General features: G+C 37.3%; 1 protein-coding gene across 3 annotated transcripts in view; it reads right to left on the minus strand.

Annotated features, from left to right (window-relative positions):
• PTAR1 (protein prenyltransferase alpha subunit repeat containing 1) overlaps positions 1 to 21,091 on the minus strand; it is a 47,816-nt gene extending 26,725 nt beyond the window's left edge. Inside the window, exons 1-3 of one of the 3 annotated variants that reach the window (XM_019730560.2) lie at positions 20,879 to 21,091; positions 12,083 to 12,252; positions 4,701 to 4,767 (exon numbers count right to left, since the gene is read on the minus strand). In XM_019730560.2, coding sequence (XP_019586119.2) covers positions 4,701 to 4,767; positions 12,083 to 12,252; positions 20,879 to 20,964 — 323 coding nt within the window. In that variant the 5' untranslated portion in view covers positions 20,965 to 21,091. Of the gene's footprint in view, positions 1 to 4,700; positions 4,768 to 12,082; positions 12,253 to 20,505; positions 20,822 to 20,878 lie in introns of those variants that run through there. The other 2 variants (XM_074330536.1, XM_074330537.1) reach the window with 2 other exon arrangements.
• Positions 21,092 to 27,053: the final 5,962 nt, after the last annotated feature.

Raw genomic sequence — 27,053 nt, forward strand, 5'->3', positions numbered from 1 at the left:
GAGAGAATTCCTGTATGCCCTCTTCCCAGTTTCCTTTATTATTAACATATCATCATGGTATATCTAACAGTATCGAAAGATTACTATTAAAAGTCCATACTTGATTCAGAATTCCTTAGTTCTTACCAAATGTCTCTTTTCTATTCCAGGGTCCCATCCAGGATATCACATTACATTGGCTGTTAACGTCTCCTTAGGCTCCACTTGGCCCCTCAGATATACCTTGTTTTTGATGGCCTTGACAGTTTTGAAGAGTACTGATCAGGTAATTTTGTATGATGTTTTTCTCATGGTTTGACTAGGGTTGTGGGTTTTGAGGAGAAAGAGACCACAAAGGTAAAGTGCCATTTTCATTACATCATATCGGGGCACGTAATATAAGAATGACTTGTCATTGTTGATGTTGCCCTTGATTACCTGGTTGAGATAGTGTATGTCAGGTTTCTCCACTGTACTTTTTGGAAGGAAGACACATTTAAGAAGTAGGTAGTTATGCTCCATCTCCTTGAGGGGGGTGATCTAGATAAATTATTTGGGATTCTTCTACATGGGCAGATTAGTCGATTGTCTCCCACTTATTTATTTGTTTATTCATCATTCATTCATTCGTCAGCGTGGACTTATGGATATCCATTTTATACTTTGGGGTATAAGCTAATACTATAATAGTTTATTGCTCAAATTCTTCCAGCTTTGGCCACCGGAAGTCCTTTGACGTACTCCCATGATACTGTTTTTTAAGCACTTCCTTACTTTCTGACCCTCTAAGATGTTCCAGGGTCACCTTGCATATTCCTTGCCCTGGCCCTAGATTCAGCCATTTCTCCAAAAAGCCCCGTTCCTTTTACTAGAGAATGGAATTAGAAACCAGGTTCTGCTTGGATTTCACTTTTCTGATCTACAAAAACAATTTCACATGGCACAACCTAATATTAACTCAATTTTACAGATGAGGAAACTGAAGCTGGGAGAGATTCAGTAACTTGCTCAAGGTCTCCAAGCTCAAAGTGTCAGAACCATCAGAACCATCAGAAAACAAAGTTACCATTTTAAATCAGTAGGCTATGAGTAAAGGACATGAATCATTGGAACTTGTTGTCAGCTAGTCTAGTTGCTCCAAGATGTCCTGCTTACTCTACATTCATAGACTGATGGAAAAATAGGACATAATTATGAAGTCAACCTTTTCCATCAAGTAATTCACCAATTTTCAAAGCAAATACAAAGCAAAAAAAAGTACCTGTCATTTTTTTCTGTAACCAGCTGGATTTTTAAACTATATGCATTGCTCACTGTAATTACAGGAAATAAGCTCAAAAACTTATTCTTGCTTATATTTTTTCCTCTAACACTGCAACACCTATAAACTGAACTACCAATGTGTTATAACATCTTTTAGCAATTTATAAAATACAGTCAAAAATCACTCAATGCTTCCCAGAGTTAAAGAATACACCAACAATTAAACATAAAATATTGAGTTTTTGATTTGCAAAAGACCTTATAGGATTAGATCAGTTTACTTCCAAAGCTGGTTTTTCCTCATAATGTTTTCGTGACTCTCTGTCTTCATATGTCAATCTTACTACTACAAATTAAAACTTACTAGAACACATAGCCACAATTTTTTAAAAAAAATCCAGATTTCCTTTCTACTCATCTAGCATAAAACTTTATTAATCACCTTACTAGAATACTTTCAAGATTAACTGCTATTAACATCATTGAAATTAGAATTTATGGAACAATTTCCCTTCATAAGACCAAATCACACATAGTCAAAAAGTCAATTTCAAAAATAAAATAAAAAAATAAAAAAATAAATCACCCAATTCAAATCTTTTGTTTCACTTATATGGAAACTAAAACTGCTGAGAAGTTAAAAGGTTTTGCCCAAAGTCACCTGGTAGTTAACTGATGAAATAGGACTAAGATCCGTGTATCTTAAAACTAGATTCTTTCTCCCACCCTAAATTGCCCTTTAGAACACACAATAAATATTATGTATGTATATACATTATGTTTGTCAGAATCTTTTTTTGCTAAAGGATTTTCAATTTCTCTCTAATGATGAGGAATATGAGAACATGAATAAAATTGATTTCCCACTTCTCTATTACCCTCATTTCTTTTTCACTGAATTTAATTATTTTCCAGTGCCCAGTCTGTGAAGGGAGTATCTATTACGTGCTAGGCATTAGAGTGTTAGATGCTAAGGAAACAAAAGAAAACAAAACAAAAAAAATCACAAGACATGGCCCCTACCCTTATGAAAGCTCTCAGCTGTAAGTTTATAGTACCTTCCTAAAAGTCTCCTTTGCTGATTCTTTCTCATCTCACAAACTCTAGAACAGCGCTGTCTAACAGAAATGAGTCGCAAACATAAGCCATACATGCAATTAAAAATTTTTTAACAGCTACGTTAAAAACAAGTATAAAGTAATATATTTAACTCAATTATCTCCAAAATATAATTTCAACATGTAATAAATATAGGAAGAATTAATAAGACATTTTACTTTTTTGGGGGTGTTGAGTCTTCGAACTCTGCTGTGCAGTTTACACTTAGAGCACATCTCAACTGAGACGAGTCACATTTCAAGGGCACGACAGCCACATGCAGCGAGTGGCTACTACACTGGACTGTGCAACTCAAGAAACCCCAGTAGTTCTCTTCTCTATCTATATATACTCACTGCCCTAGGTAGTTCAAATAATCTCACGTCTTTAAATGCCATCTATTTTCTAGTGATTCCCAAATTTACATCTGGCCTAGAACTCTCGCCTGAACTTTAGGTTCATACACAAGTAACTAGACACAAACTGCATTTCCCAAACTGAACTTCCAACCAGCAACCCCTACCTAAATCTGCCCCTCTTCCAGGTGTCCCCATTACATTAAATGGCAACTCCCATCTTTTCAGCTGCTCAGAGCAAAAACCATAGTCAAACTTGACTCTCTTTGTTCTCTCACATCCAATTCACCGTCTGTGTCGTTAAAACCAGTTTATTAAATACAAAGCTTATATAGTTTATAACATATAGTGAGAATCTTATGACTTCTCACAGCTTCTACTGCCAAGCTCTACTTCAAGTCACCAGCATATCTCACTGCAACCACTGTTGTAAGCTATACTGCAGTGAGAGAAGCAGTGAGAGCAGCAGTGAGATATACTGCAACCACTTCTTCACTTCCTCATCACTCCCTACACCCCTGCAATCTGTTTTCCACACAGGAGCCAGAGTTATAAAACCTGATCCCTGATTTTATGCCAATCTTTGCTCAAATGTCCCCTTTTTAAAACGGCAATTCCACCCTTCCCATCCTCTTTTTGGCCTTCTCTACCTTACTCTCCCATTTTTTCCCCCACAGGATTTGCTAACACTTGGTCTGTTATATATTTTACTTGTGAATATCCTTATTGCTTTTCTTCCTCTACTAGAATAAAATTCCACAAGAACAGGGAATTTTGTTTTGTTCATGGCTCTATCCTCAGTGCCTAGAATCTGGCACACAGTAGTTAATAAATATTTGATGAATGAATGAACAAATATTATCAATTATTATGTGGATTAAATGAGATAACGTATAAAGTTGTAATACGGTCTCTGGAATACAGTAACCACTCAGAAACATTAGTCTATTTCCTAACCACTGTGGTGCCTTCCATAAAATAAAATCAGAATCTAAGCTTATGTAAATTTTTAAAGTCATATATCTCATTCTATACTTTCCTCACTCTTTAAATATCTGATCATTAATTATTCAAAAGACAATTTTAAAAAGACATACAATAGAAGTTACCTAAATTTTAAAAAATCAGTTAAATACAAAATTCAATCGGTATTAAGAAACACTAACTCAGAACATAACCTTGCTTAACATACTCAGAAAATTAAACATTGTTTAAGTCATCTCTAAAGATAAAGAGCTATAATCTATGGTTCTTTCCTATAGGAAAATTTTAAATGCATTCACAATGTTCAACGGAACTTCACTTTTATTTATTTATAATTTGTATCCTGCTTTCCTCCAAGAGAATTTATGTTAGTCTAAGGAACCACTAAGGTTTTAAAACCACACATATTGTTTAACTAAAAAAACTTCAAAGAAAAAAATGAATCTGATCTGAATTTCAATATTTCTACAAAACACTTTTGTGTGTAAAGCTACAATAATCAGAATTAAAGAACTTAAGCTATCAATAAAATGTGATCCCTCTTCAAAATACTGATTGTTAGAAACTACAGGTGATTTGCATTCAGAGGTCACAATGTTACATAGTGACTAAACTGAGACTAAACGTTTGTGACTTTGAATGCTCACCCTACACCACTTCGGTGCTTCTCAAATATATACTAACCAACGCCTTACCACACAACCAGCTATGCTGACTGCCCCTACTCCTCCTCTAAAAAGGAAAATAAAGGCAAGTATCAAATGGTAAACGTAATTCAACATGACAATTTATATTTCAGGAAAGAAGCTTATGGAGAACAGACATAAACATGCAAAAAGGGACAAAGTGTTATGTTAGAGTTATGGAGATATTATAAAGAATGTGTAGAAGAAAGAAGAAATAAGTGTAAGATGCTATGGATATATGGTTTCTATTTCATTTTTCAAAAAGCTAACAACTCATGGGGCTTTCTTCAGAAATTTGGACAAATTCACTTTATCACTGATGAAAATGACGTACCTCACGTTCCAGGCAGTGGTAAAATCTGGGTTTAGAAGCAGCAGGGTGCATGTGACATCTATCAATTCTAAAATAAAGAGAAGTCATATTAAAAACAAATAGTCCTGCCCTTTAAATCTTGGCTTCTCTTTAAGGTCCTTTTTATTTTATTTTATATCGATATATAGCTAACATTATGTAACATATATATCTCATGTCATAGTAATTTTAATGATAGATACGCCTTATTCTAAGCTGTCAGGGATAAGGAAATTATTCTCAAGATTTTCTTCTTATGATAAGTATAACTCTTTTTTAAAAGTTGACATTGAAATAATTTTGTAATAAATATGCCTATAAAGAATAATCAAATCAACCTTTTCATTCTTTTAGTAGCTTTTGGCACTAATTTTATATTTACCAAGGAAAACAAACAATTTCTATACCACTCACTATTCATTTCCACAAATATTTCAAGAACTGACCATGTGCAAATTTCCAAAAAGGGGGGAAAAAATCACTCACAATAATTTATTTCACAGTTCATTTCCATTCCCCTGCGAAGATTAATCCTTTTTTACACACATTTTTACATAGCTATAGCAATGATAATACACAATTTTGTTTTTTCATTCAACATTATTACATAGGCATTCTCCTATTACTACAGCATGCATTTTTAACAGCTGCCTAACAATGCCTTAGTTTAATATACTATCTTATTCTTTAGGGTGTTTCCTGTTTGTTTTTACTGTTATAGATAACATTGCTAAAAACAATTTAGAACGCTTTGTCTCACAGATTATTTTCTGTAGATATATTTCTAGGACTAGAACTATTATGTTAAATAATATAAATATCAGTATAGCTCCTATTAAGCATTTCCAATGGTCCTCCAAATGGACTCTATTTATATTGCCAAGAGTAACATGAATGTACTTATGTTCCTGTAACTGTCCTATATAATTAGATTTTAAAAAATGAATGTGGCAAATAAAAATTATACCTTGATACTGTTTTAATTTACATCTTTATAATATGAATATTTTCATTTTGTTTACTATTTTCTATTTTCATCTTATGAACAGCATATTCATATTCATTAGCTATTTATCCATCATAGTCTTGACAGAATTTCTATATATTCAAATAATCTCCATAAACCTATATTTTATAAAACAAAATCAGTAATATTTAAACATTGTCTTCATTTTACTGAAACTGAAAAGAGAATTTTGGGATTAAAATGATCAACCTAGGGCATAATACGAAATTAAGGAAACCTCTACCAAGCTCATATTAAATTCTAAGTAAATAAAATAGTAAATATTGTTATAATTATTTGGTATTATTGGTTCCTAGGCATAAATACTTAACATTATTTCACTGAATTTTCACAATCACAATTTCTTTTGAAGTCTACAATTTTCTAAATCCATTATACTACCTGATAAATTGGTATCTCATTTCTTGGACTCTCCCATTCTGCATTTAAAAAAAAGGTGTGGGACCAATGGTCGTTACTAATTTGTTTGTACTTCTAATGCAACTCTTCCCACCGACCCATAGATGAAGACAAACTCATCCTCCATGAGAGAGATACTTCTGTACAGCAGAAAGACAAAAACTAACAATCAAAAATAGCGAAGTCTCCGCTTTTCCTTTTGTGGCTGTGTGAACAGAGGAAGGCTGATCAAAGTAACATTTCCTTTAATGGAGGGTCTCTAACGGTAATAGCAACTGTCGGGTTCAGAGCCCAGTTCTACTACTTACCGGGAAGTTCCTGGACTTACCACTTTATCTTTCTGTGCCTAATGTCCTCCTCATGTGTAAAATGGACCTAACAATAGTACACTCTCATGGGCGCATTACATGATTCATACCCATGAAGTGGTAAGACAGTACCTGACACAGTAGGCACTCAGTGACAACTCCTGTTACAAAACTTGTATTTCCTAGACCAGTTCCACAAATAATACTGGGATTGGGGTCGACCAGAAGGAGGAAAATAATCTCCTGAGCCCTCTGAGCAGTGACAGCTGAGCAGAGGGTAATTCTCAACTTCTAAGAATCTCAGGATTTAAAATGTATCAACAGCCTCAACCAACCATCAGTGGTGCCCAGGAACACGTACAATCACAGGCCCTTCTCCCCTCCTCTGTGACAAACCACTAACTCTCCCTAATTCAAGACTCAAATTCAGACAGGACTTCAGGAAGCATTCCAGCCTGATCCAAGAGGTGGGGGTGAAATGGAATGTCAGAAACGGGGAAGGGCCAATGAAGGAGAAGTAATTAGGTTAGAAACACTGGCCATAATAAAAGAATCACTCCTGAATTACATTTACTTTTCTGCTCTTCTTCCCCATTGGCTCTGGCTAAATGAGACAAAGGAAACTAGTCTTTCTGGAGAGCCTACCACATGCCACGCAGTATGCTGGGAGCTTTACATACACTACTCCACGTGATCATCACAACCACCCTGAGACCTATCAGTATGATAACAGGAAGAGGGTAAGTCATTTGCCTGAAGTAACTGCTAAGTGGCTTCACTGTGTTGATGGACTGCATGTAAATCCAGGTCTGTTTTTCTGCAAAGAGATGCTCTTTCCAGCCTAGCACGCTGTCTACAATTACTCTACCCTCTGGAGTGAAGACTGAGCCAAAGACCTAAAGATAAATATGTGTGATCAACAGTTGTCTGCAACTATTTCACTCTACATTTCATCAATTATATACCATTTTCCTTTGCAGTTTTACCCCAAACATGTGAACTACTGATATCCCTACCATCTCTTGAATTAAACAGATCTCTCTCCAACCAGCAGAATATATAACAGCAAATAACTGCTTCTTTGTTAAGCACACTCCAATATATATTAATAACTTATCACATCCCAAGAAGAAAATGAGTAAGCGCACATCATACACAGGAAAGCAAGCTAAATTCCAGCTGTAACAAGGAGAGAAGTATGCTACAGAAAAGCCAGAGAAAAATCAATATGCTTTCTTTGCAGCCTTCCATTCGAGAAATGGTCCAAGGCCTGCAGTTATCTGGTAACAGTCACTGCGTTTGACAACTGTCTCTAACAGGGATACCATTTTCATACATTTAGAAATAAATTCAAGGTCAACTTGGACTGATTAATCTCTTCCTCCAAAATACACTTAGGTTACCATACGAAGCTTGAGGTAAAGCTATGTAGGTGGGAACCACCAGAAAGGTCATTTATTACAGAATAGATGGCCAAACTACCCTAAAACCTCTTACTTAGCAAACTCGGTTACTTATTTGATAAATGTCTGTTGAACACGTAAGGTGCTGAGTAAATAAAGACAAGCCACACTCTCTTTTTCTAACAAACTCACAATCAAGCTGGGAAAAACTGTTATTGTAATAATCAACTACAATCAAGTGTGGTGTTCCCATGCAAGCAGTCTGAATAAAGGACTCCCATAGGAGTGCAGAGAAGTAATTATTGTTTTCTGGATCAGAGGCTTCACGGTGAGTGGGTGTGTGTGCTGGCAACCACAACAGTGGTGACAAAGTAAGACGTGAGCATGGCTTCAGCAAAGGCACGGAAGCCCAGCACTGGGACACAGCAAAGTCCAATAATAGAACAGTGTATTTCCAATGAATGTCAAAACATATCCAAGCAAACCTGACGATACTCAGTGTCTGAAGGACATGAGGCTGTGGTCAACTGGAACAGGCTGCCCAGTCAGGAAAAGCAGGAGCTGTGAGCCCCAGCCAGTCGGTGCCATGCACAAACGTATGCACCCATGGTTTCTGACTTTTCAAGTGAAGACAGAAACCCAGATTTCTATCTTAATTTTAAATGTTCATCCTGATTGTAAATGTTTACCCAACTAATTAAAAACAACTTAAAAAACATTATACAAGCCAAAAGAAAATATATCTGTGGGCTGGCTTCAGTCTGGGGGCTGAGAATCTCCAACCGCTGATAGTGAATTTAAAGTAAAGGGAAAGGCTGGTCATGTAGGCTGGGAAAACCCTTAAATGTCATGCCAACTCTACCATGACCCTGAACTCTACCATGACCCTGCAGGCATTATGAAATAAGATGAGTGGATATATATTTCAGAAAAGCATCTCTCAAACTGTGTTTCTGGGAAGTACTGTTTGAGACAACTGGCTAGTGGCATGATGGACACGGATTACAGAAGAGACTAAAAATGGTGGAAACCTGTTATGAGGTAATGATTTTGTCCAGATGAGAAATAAGAAATGGAGAGCTGAAGATGGTTTTTATAGCAAGAGCTCAGTTATGGAGCAGAACTTGTGAGAAAGAGGGAGGAGAAAAGAAGGTGATGGAAGAGCACACGTAGAGACAGTCAATAAGGGCACATCATACACTGTGCAGGGCAGAGCTCTGCCCAGTCAGGACTCCAATGCTGTGGGCTGCTTTCTTTTTGTCATGGATTTCTCAAAAAATAGGAATTACAGTATCATTCCTCTTCCAAACCAAATATGGCCATTACGGCATCAAACTTGTAAAAAATATCAGTCTCTAAGTAATTCACCAGAGATGCTGTGATGGTTAGTTTTAGTTAACCCATGGTTACACTTGATTGGCTGCAGGGTGCCCAGATGAAACATTTTTAATCCTGATTTCTGAGTGTGTCTGTGAGGGTGCTTCCAGATGAGATTGGCATGGGGAAAGCAGACTGCCCTCCCCAATGCAGAGGAGCATCACCCACCCTGGTGAGGACCCAAATAAGAACAAGAGAAGGAAGGAGGAGGAATTCGCCCCTTTTTGGCTTCCTGCCGGTCTACTTGAGTGGGGATATCTCATCTTCTCTGGCTTTGGACTCAAATTAAATTCCATCACTGGCTTTCCTGGGCCCCAGCCTGAGGAAAGCAGATTGTGGGCCTTCTCAGCCTCCATAATCAGGCAAGCCAATGTGTCATAATCGCCTTTTATATATTTATGTACTTATAAAATTTTCTGCTGGTTGTTTATCTTGAGAACCCTGACTAATACGTACAGATGCTTTCCAAACATGTAAGGAATTCAGCACATGAATGAAAGCATGAATTGTTTGGTTAAAAAGAAAAAACAATTTCTCCCAAGAACAAAGGTCACCTTCAGTCATTGAATACACTCTTGGGGGTGCCTAGGATTTTGGCCTGATTAATCACAAAGACACTGACATTTCTGAAACTGTTCTTAAATTGTTCTTTACTTGGCTCTTCTTGTACAGCTATTTTCTACAAAACCAGTTTTAAAGGTACAGCATTTTCATGAAATAACTCCTTTTTCCACATATTTTTTACTTTTTTTTCTTAGCAGGATTCACCCGTGTTCTAGTAGCTTCAGTTCACAAGTTTGCCTGACTACTCTTATGTTAGTCAGGATTTTCAGGCATCTTTTTCTGTTGAATCAGAAATTCACTTCCATATTTTTACTAATAACATGATCTCGTACAACTTGAGTTTTATGTGACACCACACTAACCTATGCTGTCCCCACCCACCAAACAAGTAAAATGGAAAACTGCTTGCATGCGAGTACAGGTTCGGATAAAATCAAGTCGCTTCTGTACACATGCACAGGGGCATCACAATTCAGAGTTTAGATGCCAGGCTATTCGTGTGAGTGAGCTTGTTAACTATTTGATCCGCCCAGGTCCTCCTGGGCCTATCAAGACTGGCTACACAATGAGGAGATTTAGCAATGCCAATGGGCAGTGTCCAGAAATACAAGAGGGAAATGGACAGAGGGACTTGGAAGGCTGCTGGAAGGAGGGCTGGGCTAGCACATGAATGGGCAAAAAATACTGATCTGAAACAAAACTAGCCTTTGACGTTTTAAAATGTACAGTTTCCTCTCTACAAGAGCACCACTGTCTCCTCTCCCAGGATTAGTTATGTGTTGGCTCCATACATTTCTGTGCACCACAGCACATACCGTACACCTCTGTTTGGCAAAAAACAACCTGATGGACTAATATAGTATCATTCTGTCCCTTAATGTTACCGAAACCTACAATAGAGTGATAGAATGGAGAACGAGAGTGTCTAACAACAGATAAATACCCTTATCTTTCAGTTTATGCCTAAACTTACACGTTTTAAGTTAATGCCACAAACTTAAGCTATGCCATAAACTTAGGCGTAGCTTTTTAATTAAGATATATACACATCAGACGATTAAATGAATGAAACACACAGAAAATACAAACTGTTTCACACATTAAATCTTCAAATCAGACAACTTTTCTGGGGGTCTAAATAGGGAAAAGAAAAAAATAATAAAATTAAATAAATAAATAAATAGGGAAAAGTGCCATTAACCTATTACGACACTATATTAAGGACAAAGCTGGGAGGAATGTAAGGAAATGGCTATGTCATTCGTTTGGTAACACTCCACAAAGACATTGTTTTTCATTCAACTGTAAGCTTCTTGAGTAAAGAGATATGTATTATTCATCTTTTTATCCCCTACAGTACTTAAAACAGCTTTTGCTATGAGTAGGCCCTTGGTAATGGTTACCAAACTGGTAATTAAATTCTCTAGGAAACAAAGTTCTTACTCAAAATTAGCCACGAGGCATACTAAGCACTTTTGAAGTGCTAGATGTGGGAAGGGGCAGGAGCTTTACAAACAGTCAAGAATGTGGTCTTGGAAAAAGTGAGACCTGAGGTCTCACTTTTACCAATAAAGTAACCAATGTGTGTATAAAGAGGCTTAATATCACATGTGGGGGAAAACTAAGAAAAGAGACCAGGTGGAATGAATAGGAATTGCCTGAAGCAGCCAAGAACTGTCTGCATCAGGAGCGGAAGTGAATGCTGGGATGGTTTCCTTTTGCTCGTAAGTGCACGGAACAGGACACAGGGACAGAGCTCAGCTGGGATTCACTGCGCAACAACACCTTCACAAATCGCCGAGCTGGTTCACAGTGTAACTACCACCACCATGCCTCTATTATCTCACTTGGGCTGCTACTAAAATGATTTCTATTGCTCATAAAGTACTAATGGATTAAAAACCAGAGAATCTGAGCTTGTAGCAACTATAGTCCTGTTCAGTCATTTTCAAATGCTTTTTTTTTAGCCATAGGGCGTCTTCTTCAAATAAAGTTTTACAAATGACCCCAATCTGTAAAAAGATAAATATCAGAATTACTCTGATTTACTGCTGAGGCTGTAGTAGGTGGCCTGGCATCCTGCGTTGAGGCTCCATAGAATCACTATGGATGCAAAATTTGAAAACTACTGATGAGTCCAAACTCCTGCTTGACAGAGTAAGCACCACCCAGGCAGTGAATGAGAGCCAGAACTAGAATCTGGGAATGTCAACACCCAGAGAGGGTTCTTCCCACTATATTCCATGCTGATTCTAAAAAACGAAGGAGGACAGAGTTCATACTTACCATCTTTGTTCAGCCACTGCTTTCTCATTCTGTACAAAAGGAGCTTGTTGTGGACATACGGTAAAAGGAACTTGACACACCAGCTCTCCACACCAAGTTTGTTTTCAACCAGGACTATGGGACTCCGGTTATACCTAGCTTCAGGACATGGGATCAGGCCAATTTCATCTCTTAATATGTAAAACATAAAAAAGAATTAAAGATAAGAATACTAGCCTTCAAAATGTTTTCAATCCTACAGTATTTTTTTTTTTAATTCACTTATTTTCCTTTCTTAAAAATATTATTTAACTCACCTACTGGCTTGGTAGAAATTTTTTTTTAAAAATCACCAGTTTCTAAAAATTCTAACATTATAGGAAAATTAGTATGCTGTACTCCTTGCTGACAGGAATGAAAATCAGTCTACTCTTTAGATGGAAATTTAAAAATGTCTTTCAAAATTTTGAACACACATACTCTTTGACCCAGCCATTCCACTGCTCAGAAGTTGTCCTATACCAAAATACATGAATAGGATATTTACTGTAACACTTCAAAAATGGAAATAATCTAAATGTGTATCAAGAGAGGACTGGTAAAATAAATATGGCTTATCCATGTGATAGAGGTTTAAAAAAATGAGGTAGATCCGTATATGCTGGTGTGAAAAGCATGCCAAGTTATACAAAACAAACAAAAAGCAAAATGCCAGTGCACAGCACAAAGCCTTTTTTAAAAAAATAATTAAAAAGAAAGATATATAGATGTATTAAAAAATTTATCAGAAGGATACCAAGAAACTTTTGGGGAAAAGAAGGATTTTATTTTTATACAGTTTAAATTTACTAATCACTTGTATGTATTATTTCTATTTCTAAAAAATGTCAACAACTGTATTTATGCTTGCCTGCTAATAAATGTATGTGGAATGGAAACAAATTATCAACAAAAGTTATCTTGTAGTTGAGATTATAAACCATGTTTTCTTCTTTATAATCCTTTATATTTAACTGAATTAAAAAAAAACAACTAATGTTGTTAAAACACAAAATACATTTCATAATTTGAACATTTTCATCTAAGGCATCTATATCCTTCAATCCACCTCAACTTAAGTTGAAAATTTATGTTACAGCCCGATATTTAATAAACAATATGCAGGGCAGCTGACTTAACATAGTAAATGAACTAGTAAACATAAAATGTTTTTGCAAAACCTGCACACATGCCTTTCAACTATAAAGAAGTTATAATTCTTGCCTGCATGAAGCATTTTCTCAAATAGTATGTCCTTCCCTTAATTAACGAATAGCTAACAAGAAACCTTTTAATAAGAACAGTTGACATAAATAACAATACTTTTAGAGTGTCTAAATAGATTTTTTTAACGTGTTTTTAAAAAGAACGGGTTTTCAGAGCTTGGGTGTGACATTATCTATTACGTCCCTGGGATTCCCCTGACAAGAAGACAGTAGTTTGACAGGTGAAAGGAGGAAAAAATGTGTCCAATTACAGGTTATAAGTCCTCTTTTTTTTGTTAGGCCACCAACACAAATTGGTGGGAGGCTGTGGAACTAAAAATCCTTCCTGGAAACTCTATAAACTGGATAACTCAAAGGTAACCTGTCTACTGATCACTTCATTAGTGACATAGGGATATGTATCTCCCTCAATAAACAGAGTAATCTAGGAGTTGCAAGTCACTAACCGTTCTTTCAAGCTAATTTAACTCACAAGTAAATTCTGAGACTGACCTAAGGCTTTTTGTACTGACAACGGGCTCAGTTGATTCAGAGGTGTTTCAATACACCATGTCAGTACTATCTAAACAGTTTATGAGTACTACCACAATGTACTGGGTTCTGCGTTAGGTTCTGTAAATGCAAAAGTAAATAAAACAAGGTGGTCCCAGACTTCACAGAGCTAATAGTTTTGCTGGGAAGTTGTGTCAATATCTATAATAAAATGTTATCACTTTGCCATTCTATAATGCAAATAAAGTTCGGTAGGAAGAATAAGCCAATGCTGAGACAGCATCTGAGGTCAATGCCCAGGACATATTTAAAAATGTGTTTTTGCATTTGTATTTGATGATAGGAAAACCAGCCACATCTAGATCTATACCTGACTAATATATGTTGGAATTTCTGGTATTTAAAAAAACCTCAGTGCAATTATTTCAAGAAAAGTTTGTTTTCTGTGTCTAATAACCACTTATAACACTTTAAAGAACTACAAAAGTCAGTAATATTAATGCTACAGTAACAAGAATAAAAGAATCCTAGTTTCTGGGTATACTTTGGTTTCTTTGGGGGGGGGGGCAAGAGGGTGTTATAACTGAAATTCGCAATGTAACAACCCGCCTTGCTTACTATTTAAACCAAAAATAAAATGCCCAACTAATAATTTACTATCTAAATGACAGAACAGAGCCATCTGCACACATACAAAAAAACCACATTACTTTAGTTAGCTACCATTCTTCCAAGAAATAATTAAAAACACAAGAATGCTTTGGATATAGCAGTTGCTCAATAATTGCTACTGAAAGACTGATGGTCCGTGCACTTTGGTGCAATATTCAACTAAATTATTCAGTGATAATATTCAAATGAATAATTAAGAATATTGCTCCTTGACTCTGCGAAAGAACACTGCCTCTGATTTCTTGCTAATAAAGTGGGTCCAAGTCCTAGCTCTGTCAATGTACATCATGTCACTTGGCCTCTATAGACCTCATTTCTAAAATGCTGGAATTGCATTATGTCTCTAAATAAAAGAAATGGGCCACCTGGTCTAATCCAGCTTTCAAATTTTATGACTAAGAAACCTGGCAGCTATGCTCATGTAAGAATGAAAACAGTCGTATAAGGGATGGAAAGCACTAGGAAATAAAGAAAATTTAAAAGAGGAATACTATGTAGAGACAAAAGCACTTCATCTTCCAAGGTCCAGGGTTCCCGTTAGTCTCCGTACTACCACCACAGTCAAAGTGATTTTGGCAAGTCAGTTGCCATCAGTAAGCTCACCTGAAATACAGAAATAATGATGCCTTCCCTGTCTATATGAAAAGCAAATAATACAATGTACAGAACGTGGTGAGCTAAGAAGTGCCAAGCGAAAATGATGTCATCATTAATTCAGTTAACAGCCTGAGGTCAAGCAGAAAAGTTCTTTGCTTAACAGATAATGAGAAGCTGAGGCAAAGAATGTTAAGCATTTGTCAAGTTATCTGACCCTAAGACACACTGCTTTACTGCTTCCTAAAAATATCCCTGTACTTTATAAAGATAGGTAGGTCAGTAAGCTTCCCAGTAACTGTGCTTGACTTCAGACTTCTATGCCTCGTCCCTTAGGTCATAGTCCACTTTTTTTCCCAGATAATTTAGGGTTCCAGAATCATTTTAAAATTGGAAGAGACCTCATTTCTCCAGTCTCTCATTTTATCTAATAAGGAAACTGAAGTCCAATAAGGTCCGCAGGATTACCCAAGGTCATATTGCCAGTGGCTAAATTAAAAATCTGGTCCTTCTAATACTTAGCCCCAAACCCTTGAAGCTAGAGTGAAGATAAAGACATCAGTGAAAGTCAGCAGGATTTAGATTAATTATTTCTAGACTTCTGGTATTTAAATTTTAATTTCATACTCAAAAAAAGTTGGAAAACTCCGGGAAAAAACAAACTAAAAGTCATCTATCATCCCTCTACCACTATTATATTTGGGAAGCATCCTTTTTTTGTAAATATTTTACAAAAGTGGGATTACATTGGACATACTCCTTTATAATCCTTTTTAAAAAAAAACACCAAAAAACTTAATTCACATTAACCATTTTTCTATTAATTTTATATATTTTTAATGGTTGCAATGAATGTGTTATAAATATCAAATACATCTCCACTTATTTTCACATGATATAGTCTTAGAAACTTCTGACTCCTTCACTACCATCATATTCCATTCTTTTGTATTTTCAGGTTTCTGGAAATTGAGATTCCTGGTATTTAAGGATACTCAAGTAAATACCTGTATTACCAAGGTCATAGGATTTTTAAAGAGATGAAGATTTGTGATAACGATCAAGTTCTAATCTTTTCAAAGAGATACATACCACAATGCTCACTTTTTAAGGTTACCTTCCAAGGCTGCTTCAAAGGAATAACATTTTTACTTAAAAAGATCATACACAGCATAATACATCTCTCTCTCTTGGGGGGGGGGGGGACAGGACTTTTTATTGGGGGACAGTGTGTACTTCCAGGACTTTTGCCAAGTCAAGTTGTTGGCCTTTCAATCTGAGTTGCAGGAGGTGCAGCCCACCATCCCCTGGACGCCTGAGCCACCGGGCGGGCCCCAATACATCTCTCTTGAGTGCTTCACTTCACAATGGGATCCACTGGCTTCCAGATAAAGTTCAAAGTTCATATAACACTGATTCTGATTTTGTTCCTCATGTTTAGACAGTTTCTCCACTTTACTTTTCAGAAACATTGTCAGCTAGAATAGGCCCACTTATTATTCACAAAATATTAACCAACTTGCCTTCTGGGAGGGAAGGATGGCCCCCAAATACTAAAACCTGAACCCTGCAAAGTGGAGCGACTAACAGAAAACAACCCAAGGATTCAGGAAATGGTACAAGTCTTTTAAATCTAATAGTTATTTTATTTTTGTTTCTCTTCAAACTGGAATTTTTCCCAGAATGACCAAAAAGGAAAGTTAGCAAATGTTCTAACAGGAACTGACTCTTGCATATTGATAATTAAAACTTTACTGGTGATTAAGATATTTCAGAGCCCCCATAGGCTTTCCCAATTCTAAAGTCTAACTGTGTATCACTGAAATTATATCGCTCAGCTTATTTAGAAAAAGCTACATAAATTACTACTGTTTACTGAGTGTTTATTGTATATTTTGTGTTAGATTTTAAATACACCATTTCATTTATTCTGCACAACAATCTTATTAAAGTAGGAATTTTAACCCTGTTTTAAAAATGAGGAAAGACTCTTGTCTAAGTCTGCCCAGCTAGTAAATGACAAGCCAAGACTCAAACCCAGGACTGTCAGACTCCAAACCCAAACTTTGACAACAATACAATTGTTTAAATAAATAGATAAAAATCAAGTGTAAGACAGGACTATAGTTTCCAATTCTTCAACTTGCAGACAATCTAAAACTGCCTTTCATTACTAATCCTTTACTCAGAAATTTTCACTGAGGCCTACCCACTGCCTAGGAAGTATATTTTCCCTGAGCCAACTTTCATCCGTCCCTCATGTCTCAATATGTTATTTTCTCAAAAACAACTATATTGACCTTCTAATCTAATTTAGGCCTCTCTGTTATTATTCTTTCAAAGTATTCTTCTTATCCTTTGCGGCTCTTTTCATAATCGGTGTGTTGATCTGTTTAAAGTTCCATTAGGGCAGGGACCTTGTGTGGTGTAGTCACCAATTTACACCCCACTTAGTCCTGTACACCTAGAGACTAGCATTGTATCTGTCAAATAGAAGTGCTCTTTTGCTGAATGCGTGCATGGAATGAAAGAAATTAGACAAGTCAAGGACTTCCATAATCTGGCCCTACTGTATCTTTTCAATCACATTTTGCTATTTTGGGTTAATTTACTGTTCCCTGTGGCGGTCTCGGGCTCCCGGGGACTGTAAATCCTACCTAGCCTTCAAAGTTCAGCGCAAAACCCACCATCTCCCTTAAGGGCCTTGGTCAAGATATACCCAGCCTCCCTTCCACTTTTAACAGACTCACATAGTACTTGCTCACCATACTAGTAGTCTAACCTTAATCATTCAACACTTTGCAGGGTTAATTTACTGTTCCTGCAGGTAGGTCTTCGGTCTCCACCCAGACCTGCATTGTATCCCACACTAGTCACTAGGCACATGCGGCCTTTATGTACAAATCAATTAAGATTAAGTAATACTTAAAATTCAGCTCCTCATTCACATTAGCCACATTTCAAGCACCCCATAGCCACATACGGCTAGTAGCTACTACACTGGACAGCACAGATACAGACTATTTCCAACATCATAGATATTCCGGTGAGTGCCTTGAGTAGAACTGTATTTTATACTTCTTCCTAGTCCACTATGAATACGGAACCTACAGCACCTCGTAAACAGTGCAAGTTCAATAACTATTTTAAAGAGTAATAAAAAATAACTTGCTGGAGATCTTCAACATGACCCTAATTCTACTGTAAACAGTTGTCTTCCACATTAGTACAGGGGCTATACATTAAGCTATGGCCAGACCCTGGGTCAAGCCTTTGGTTGTTTTTCCAATAGTCTCTAATAAAAGTCAACCACACAAACAACATTTCTATGGTATTTTTCAGTTCATACAGTGCTTCACATTCATCAGTCACCATTATACTTTCCGAAGAACACGAAGGCAGGTTAAGCCTAATATTTACCTACTGACAACTAAGTGCCAGACGCTATGTGAGGTGATTTTCCTGGGTTCTTATCAGCCTCATTAGACCAAGAGAAAACTGAGGCTGAGAGAAGGTAACCTATCCACACCTATGAGTACCAGCATCCACATCTCAACCACTGTATCTTCAACACTTCCTAGCTAGATATTTCTACAAAGTCAGCATGTTTAATGGAAATATTGGTTAATAAAATTACAATCTATCTTGTGTTTGGGGGGGGGGGAGGAAAACAAAAAGAATGAAAAAAAATTTATTTTTTTTTGAATACTGAAAAGTGCAATTAGGTACTAACTTAGGTAAATGATTTTTTTTTCCTTTTAACTAGAAATATAGCCTCTTTATTTTAGAAAAAGTAGCTAGATTGGGGGGAAACTATGGGCAATTTTGAAAAGTTCAAATTATAAGACATTTTAAAAGATGTATATGAAGATATTGTTACTGTCGGAAATATGTATTAAAAGATAACTGAAGATTATTATTAAGCAATAGGTTAAGCTACTTAATTTTTCAGACCTGGATTACATGTCATTTCAAATGCCCATCTTATTTCATACTTTTAAATCTTGAATGATCCAAATGCTTAAAATAATTATAAATTCTGCATTGATAGAGAGCACATTGAGATTTCACCATAAAAATATGATTAAGGAAAGTATTAAAATCCGTTATGATGAATTTCAATAAATGTGATCCAGAAGAACCGGGAAGTGTTCCAAATAGCACTGTGTCAACCTGCCAAACCAATGAACACTCAATCTGTTTCCTCATATATAAAATACTGATGCTTTCCTAACCTACCTCAAAGAGGAGAAACTAAGGTGATAACTGATCTGACTTCTTTCTAACAGCTGCTATAATTTCTTCAAGAAAAATAACATCACTGATGAGAAAATAGCCCTTCATTTATTCAACTTTTTTTTTTTTGGAAGATGTCTCTTATTTGCACTAACGCTCTCATTCTCAAAAAAGGGATTGAAAGACTGATATACAAGACATCAAAGCATTCTTTAGAAGGCCTGGTACTCACTATGGTTACTGCCAGGAAATCATTCCAAACATTCATTTTGAAAAAGGCAGCAGTCCCAAGGGGAAAGGAAGTGGATGTTGTCAGAGGAGGCAGGTGTGTTTTGAGGCCATTAGTGTTTTGTTTTTAATGAGGCACAGTTGCAGGTCTCCCACTGTGTGCCACAAGGGCATAAGACATCCAAAGGCTTCTTAATTCTTTGATAAGCATCACAGCGAAGGAAAAGAACACTTCATCTAGATGTAGGTTTGGCACCTCTTTTAGGCAGAAAAGCTTAAGAGGTTAGAACGCTTAAAAAGAATAATTCCCGTGTTCCAGTTTAAAGAATAAAATATTAAAATAAACTCCATAAACAATTAAAGTAAAAATAATGTAAAAGTGGATCGCAAGTGTCTTTCTTTTGGGAGGAGGGATGGGAAAAGAGCTACACTCTTGCTTCTTCCTAACTCTTTTGTACAATGTTGCAGATAATCTCTCTCCTTCAATAGCTTCGTTTTCACTTGCTACTTAAAAGCATAAGTGTCAGAAATAATACAGTTTTTTCCCAGAGGACTCCACGTAAAATGGAAAGGAAGGAGGGAAAGATACATGTCCGCATGTGGTGCTCTGCTTAAAGAGGGCGGCAAGGTTTGGATAAAAAAAAGTTTACATGCTTGCTCCTTGTAACTATGAATCAGCTAATGCTAAAAAGTGTCGAGGTTTCATCTACTTTCTACACCAGCCTACAGAAGCCACACTGTGGAGAATGCTGCTCACCTTCAAGACAGAATGTTTCATCGGAGTCTCTCTACAATCTGGGGAAAAGTGAAGTGGAAATCAAAAGCCGCCTCAACCTACCTTTGGTTAATAAAAGGAGCGGTTTTCGGCCCATTGAGAATAAGATGAGCGGGCAGCCCTCTCCCCAGCGTCCGGGATGAACCTCGAACGAGCTGCCTTTCCAAAGCGTACAGACCCACCTTGCGCGTGTGCCCGTGTCCCTTACAAGGATGTAGGATGTGGACACACGGAGGAAGTCTTTCGAGTTTCCTGAACTCCTGGGAAAGGGGTGGGAGGGAGCGCGCAACAAACTCGCTCCGTCTCGATTTGCCGAGGTCACTTCTAGGGACTCGCCGGCGAGCGCGTTCCACTAGCGGACAGCGGGCCCGGTGGAGGCCGACAACGGTCCCGCCGCGACCTCGCTCTGTCCCCTCTTAGGAGGGGCACGCGGGCCAGGAGCTGCCGTCCTCTCGCCGCCGCCCGAGGTCGGCTCGAGGCTTGGCCGGGTCCCTGCCCGCGCCCGACGACCCCCGGAGGCGGTGGAGGCGGGGGCACCGCCTGCGCGCAACTCACATGTGCGGGTTCCTCCTGAAGGCGTTGGTGATGTCCTTCACCACCCGCTGTACCAGCACCGCCACCTCTTCGCTCGTCTCGGCCATGTTGGCGGCGGCGGCGGCTCGGGCGCGCCTCCGGGAGAGCGCCGCGCAGCCGGCGGCAGTTCCGCGGGGAGCGCGCGCGTGTGCGCCGGTAAGGCCGCGCTCCCGCCTCCGCCCACACCGCCGCCGCCCACGCGGCCGCCGCCGAGCACTTCCGGGTCAACCCGCTGGCGGTGGGGGCGTGGCGTCTGCCGGGACTGGGGCGTCCTGGTTGGTCCCCGTCTGCCTCTCGTGGCCCCAGCCGAGTGTGTAAGCGTCCGAGAAGGTACTGCAGGGTCAATCGCAAAGTTACACATTGTCGCTGTTTTACACATTTTAATTTCTAGTCCAGTCGGAGCCAAGGAACAGGGGGTCCTCAAGTCACTCCCCCGGAGCCAGACACTGGTCTGACAGCCCCCACCCCACCCCAGTGCTTAGCTGTCCCAAGAACCAGGCAGGTCCCTGAAAGTCCCTGGGTTCGGAAAGTTTCACTAAGAGTTTGTTTTCTTAAACAGTTAGTCCTGTGGCGTTTTGAGAGTTGTTTGCTTCATTTTCCCAGCTGTAGGGATGAGGACGTCCAGAGACACTCCCAGTTGGACCGTGTTGGTGACTTCCTTTTGTCCTGCCTGCCAATTTAGTGCGTTAAAGGAAGAACTACGAAAGGAGGAAGTGTTATTTGCCACCTGGATATAGGATATAAAAATACAGTACAGAAATTTTTTTTAGATTTTCTACTTGGAATGTGTGGTTGACCCTTCATATCTGTCACTGATTCCACCAACCAAAATGAACCAACTCTGCATAGAAAGTATTTGGGGAGAAAAAGTTACCTTGTTGCTGATGTGTATTATGTATTTAGGCCCAGGATGGTTGCCTCTGCACTGAACACGTACAGCCTTTTCTTGTTGTTACTCCTTAAACAGTACTATGTAACAGCTATTTACAGAGTATTTGCACTATTTAAAGAGTATGGGAAGATGTGCGTGAGTTATATGCAAATACTATGCCATTTTTATGAGACTTGAGCATCAATTGATTTTGGTATATGTCAGGGTCATGGAACCAATCCCCCACCAATACAGAGGGACAATTGTACTTCATTTTGCATAATGGTTGCTGTACTTTGAACATTGTCAATTTTGGAGTGAAATATGAGGCCTGACAATTAAGTTCGTGAACTCATCCTAGAAAAAGTGCTACAAACCTCATTACTGAATATCACTACAGTCACCTTCGAAGGACTCCCCTTGGGAAGCTATGCACCGATGCCAGCGCCTAGTCGACCCTTCAAAGCAATTTGGAACTCTTACTGGAATGGCCATCAGAGCTGTCATTGTATTACCCATAATGTCTCAAATACCATCCAACTGTCTTCCTTTCAATATTTCCTTTATCTTTGGGTGAAGAAAGAAGTAATTGGGGGCCAGATTAGGTGAATAGGGAGGGTGTTCCAATACAGTTGTTTACTGGCTAAAAATTCCCTCACAGACAGTGCCATGTGAACTGGTGCGTTGACTCGTGATGCAAGAGCCATGATGGTGGCGAAAAGTTCGGGTCGTCTAACTTTTTCACACTGACTTTTCAGCACTTCCAAATAGTAAACTTGGTTAATTGTCCAGTTGATACAAATTCATAATGAATAATTCCTCTGATAACAAAAAAGGTTAGCAACATCGTTGCAACAAGTTCATGAACTTCAGGCATTGTGTGTTTATGTGTGTGTGTGTGTGTGTGTGTGTGTGTGTGTGCATAGATAGATAAATAGACATATATATATAGAGAGAGGGTGCCAAAAAAATGTACACACTTTTTAAGAAAGGAAAAAATTGTTTTAATTGTGATACTCAATATATACCGATAAAAGATGAATACAAGTCACGTTTGACTTCTGCAATTACAAGAAGTGCTCAAAGAGGTTACCGTCAACACCCAGAGACTTCTGATTACTGCGAACTACTGCTTGAGCAACATTGACCCAAGTGTCCATTTGTGTACATTTTTTTGGCACCCCTGGTATATATAGAGGATATAAACTAAACTGTTAACAATGATTATCTGTATGATAGAATTAACTACTGGAGATAATTAAGATCTATAAATATACATTCTTTATACTCTTCTGGATGTTTCAAACTTTCTACTATAAAAACTAATGTGTGTGTTGAGGGCCTAGTGGGAAAGAAGACACCAAGGAGGTTTTAATGACAGGCCTTTGTGAAGAGTTGGAGATGACCTTATTATCTGTTTTAATCTTAGTATTATTCTGCTTATATCATTATGTTGTATTGTTTATTAACTCCACTCATTTGGATTTGAAGTCCATTTTCTCATAGTAATATTATGCAAGATAGAGTGTAAATAGTACTGAACACATTCTTACTGATTATTACTACAAAAAATACCTTATTTCCTCCATTAAAAAATTAAGTGCTCAATTTATATATATATGTATATATGTGTACATATATATATATATCAAAATCCTCTAGGCCCATCCATGTTGTTGCAAATGGTAAGATTTCATTCTTTTTTATGGCAGAGTAATACTCCATTGTGTAAATGTAGCACAATTTCTTTACCAATTGTCTATTGATGGACATTTCTGTCGTTTCCATATCTTGGCTATTGTGAGTAGCACTGTAGTAAATACAGGGGTGCATATATTTTTTTCAAATTAGTGTTTCGGATTTCTCTGGATAAATACCCAGGGGTGGAATTGCTGGGTCATAAGGTAGTTCTATTTTTCATTTTTTGAGGAAATTCCATAATGTTTTCCATAGTGGCTGCACCAATTTGCAATCCCACCAACACTGCACAGGGTTCCCTTTTCTCCACATGCTTGCCAGCACTTGTTGTTTGTTAATTTCTTGATGATGGCCATTCTGACAGGTAAGCGGTGATATCTCATTATGGTTTTTATTTGCATTTCTCTAATGATTAGTGACATTGAGCATCTTTTCATATGTCTATTGTCCATCTGTATGTCCTCTTTGGAGAAATGTCTCTTCATGTCATCTGCCCATTTTTTAATTGGATTGTTTGGTTTTCTGTGTTGAGTTGTATGAGTCACAAATTTTGGATATTGACCCCTTGTCAGCTATATCATTGGCATATATCTTCTCCCATTCAGTAGGATATCTTTTTGTTTTGTTGAAGGCTTCCTTTGCTGTGAAAAAACATTTTCGTTTGTTGTAGTTCCTTTATTTTTTCCTTTGTTTCCTTGGTCAAGAGAAAAAATCAGTAAACATACTACTAAAGGTAATGTCTGAGAGTTTAATTCCTATGTTTTCTTGTAGGAGTTTTATGATTTAAGTCTTTAATCCATTTTGAGTTTCTTCTTGTATATGATGTAAGAAGGTGGTGCAGTTTCATTTTTTTGCATGTATCTGTCCAGGTTTCCCAGCACCATTTATTAAATAGACTGTCCTTACCCCAGTGTAAATTTTTGCTTCCTTTGTCATAGATTAAATGACCATATAGGCATGGATTTATTTCTGGGCTCTCTATTCTGTTCCATTGATCTATGTGTCTGTTTTTATGTCAGTACCATGCTGCTTTGATTACTGTAGCCTTGTAGTATAATGAGGTATCAGGTAGTGTTATACCTCCCGCTTTCTTCTTATTTCTGAGGATTGCCATGGCGATTTGGGTCTTTTATGTTCCATCTAAATTTTAGGATTATTTGTTCTAGTTCTCAGACGAATGTCATTGGTATTTTGATAGGGATTTCATTGAATCCACATATTGCTTTGGGTAGTATGGACATTTTAACTATATTGATTTTTCCTATACGTGAACATCATATGTTTCCATTTATTTGTATCTTCTTTAATTTCTCTCTTCAATGTCTTATAATTTTCTGAGTATAGGTCTTTTACTTCCTTGGTTAAATTTACTACTAAGTATTTTATTGTTTTTGATGTAATTGTAAATGCAATTGTGTTTTTCATTTCTCTTTCTGATAGTTCATTATTGGTGTATAAAAATACAACTGATTTCTGAATATTAATTTTGTATCCTGCTATTTTAGTAAATTTATTTATCAGTTCTAATAGTTTTTCGGTAGAATCTTTGAGGTTCTATATATATAGTATCATGTCATCCTTTACAATTTGGATGCTTTTTATTTCTTTTTCTTGTCTGATTGCTGTGGCTAGAACTTCCAGTACTACATTGAAAAAAGTGATGAAAGTGGGAATCTTGTCTTGTTCCTGTTCTTACGGTGAATGCTTTAAGCTTTTCCCTGATGAATCTGATATTAGCTCTGGGTTTGTCATGTATGGTCTTTATTATGATGAGATATGTTCCCTATATTCCCACTTAGCTGAGACTTTTTATCATAAATGGATGCTGGATATTGTCAAATGCTTTTTCTACATCAATTGATATTGACCATATAATTTTTATTTTTCATTTTGTTTATGTGGTGTATCACGTTAATTGATTTGCAGATATTGAACCAACATTGCATACCAGAAATGACTCCCACTTGATCATGGTGTGTGATCTTTTAATGTATTGCTGAATTTGGTTTGCTAATATTATGTTGAGGATTTTTGCATCTATGTTCATTAAGGACATCAGCCTATAGTTCTCTTTTTTTAGTCTGGTTTTGGAATCAGGGTAATGTTGGCCTTGTAAAATGAGCTTGGGAGCCTTTCCTCCTCCTGGATATTTTGGAATAGTTTGAAGAGAATAAGTGTTAATTCTTTTTTGAATGTTTAGTAAAATTCACCTGTGAAGCTGTCTGGTCCAGGACTTATTTGTTGGGAGCTTGTTGATTACTGATTCAATTTTATTGGTATTAATCAATCTGTTCAGATTTTTGTTTCTTCTTCATTCAGCCTTGGAAGATTGTACTCTCTTAGGAATTTATTCATTTCTTCCAGATTGTCCAGTTTGTTGGTGTGTAGTTGTTTGTAGTATTTTCTTAATTTTTTTTTGTATTTCTGTGGTGTCTGTTTACATTTCTCCTTTTTCATTCCTGATTTTATTTAATTGGGTCCTTTCTTCTTTTTTTTTTTTTTTTTTTTTCTTGATGAGTCTGGTTAAAGGTTTTTCATCATTTAAGGTTGTTTATCATTTAAAAAAATCAGCTCTTGGTTTCGTTGATCTTTTACATTGTTTTTTTAGTCTCTATTTTGTTTATTTCTGTTCTGATCTTTATTATTTCCTTTCTTGTACTCACTTTGGGCTTTGTTTGCTGTTCTTTTTTCAGTTCCTTTAGGTGTAAAGTTAGACTGTTAATTTGAATTTTTTCTTGTTTCTTTACTTTAGATAGGCCTGCATTGCTATGAATTTCCATCTGAAGACTGCTTTCACTGTGTCCTATAGATTTGGGGTCACTGTGTTTTGATTTTCGTTTGCCTCAAGGTATCTTTGATTTCTTCCTTGATCTCATTGTTAACCCATTTATTATTTAGTAGCATGTTATTTAGTCTCTAGGTGTTTGTGTGATTTTCTGTTTTTTCCTTGTAATTGATTTCTAATTTCATACCACTGTGGTCAAATAAGACGCTTGATATGATTTCAGTCTTCTTAAATTTATTGATACTCGTTTTGTGGCTAACAGCTGGTCTCTCTTGGAAAATGTTCCATGTGTACTTGAAAAGAATGTATATTCTGCTGCTTTGGGGTGAAATGCTGTAAATATATCAATTAAATTCATCTGGTCTAGGTGTTATTTAAGGCCGCTATTTCCATAGTGATTTTCTGTCTGGAAGATCTATCAGTGTCAGTGGGGTGTTAAAGTCCCCTACTATGATTGTGTTACTGTTGATCTTTGCCTTTATGTCAGTCAGTATTTGCTTTATATGTTTAGGTGCTCCTATGTTGGGTGAATCAGTGTATACTAGGGTGACGTCCTCTTGTTGGATTGCTCCCTTTATTATTATGTAATGTCCTTCTTTGTCTCTTATTATAATCTTTATTTTGAAGTCTATTTTGTCCAGTAGAAGTATTCCTACCCCAGCTTTTTTTTTCTCATTTCCGTTTGCAGGACATATCTTTTTCCATCCCTTTACTTTCAGTTTGTGTGCGTCTTTCGATCTGAGGTGGGTCTCTTGTAGACAACATATGTATGGGTTTTGTTTTCTTATCCACTCAGCTACCCT

This window comes from Rhinolophus sinicus, linkage group LG04, assembly GCF_036562045.2.
Source record: "Rhinolophus sinicus isolate RSC01 linkage group LG04, ASM3656204v1, whole genome shotgun sequence".
Classification (NCBI taxonomy): Eukaryota; Metazoa; Chordata; class Mammalia; order Chiroptera; family Rhinolophidae; genus Rhinolophus; species Rhinolophus sinicus.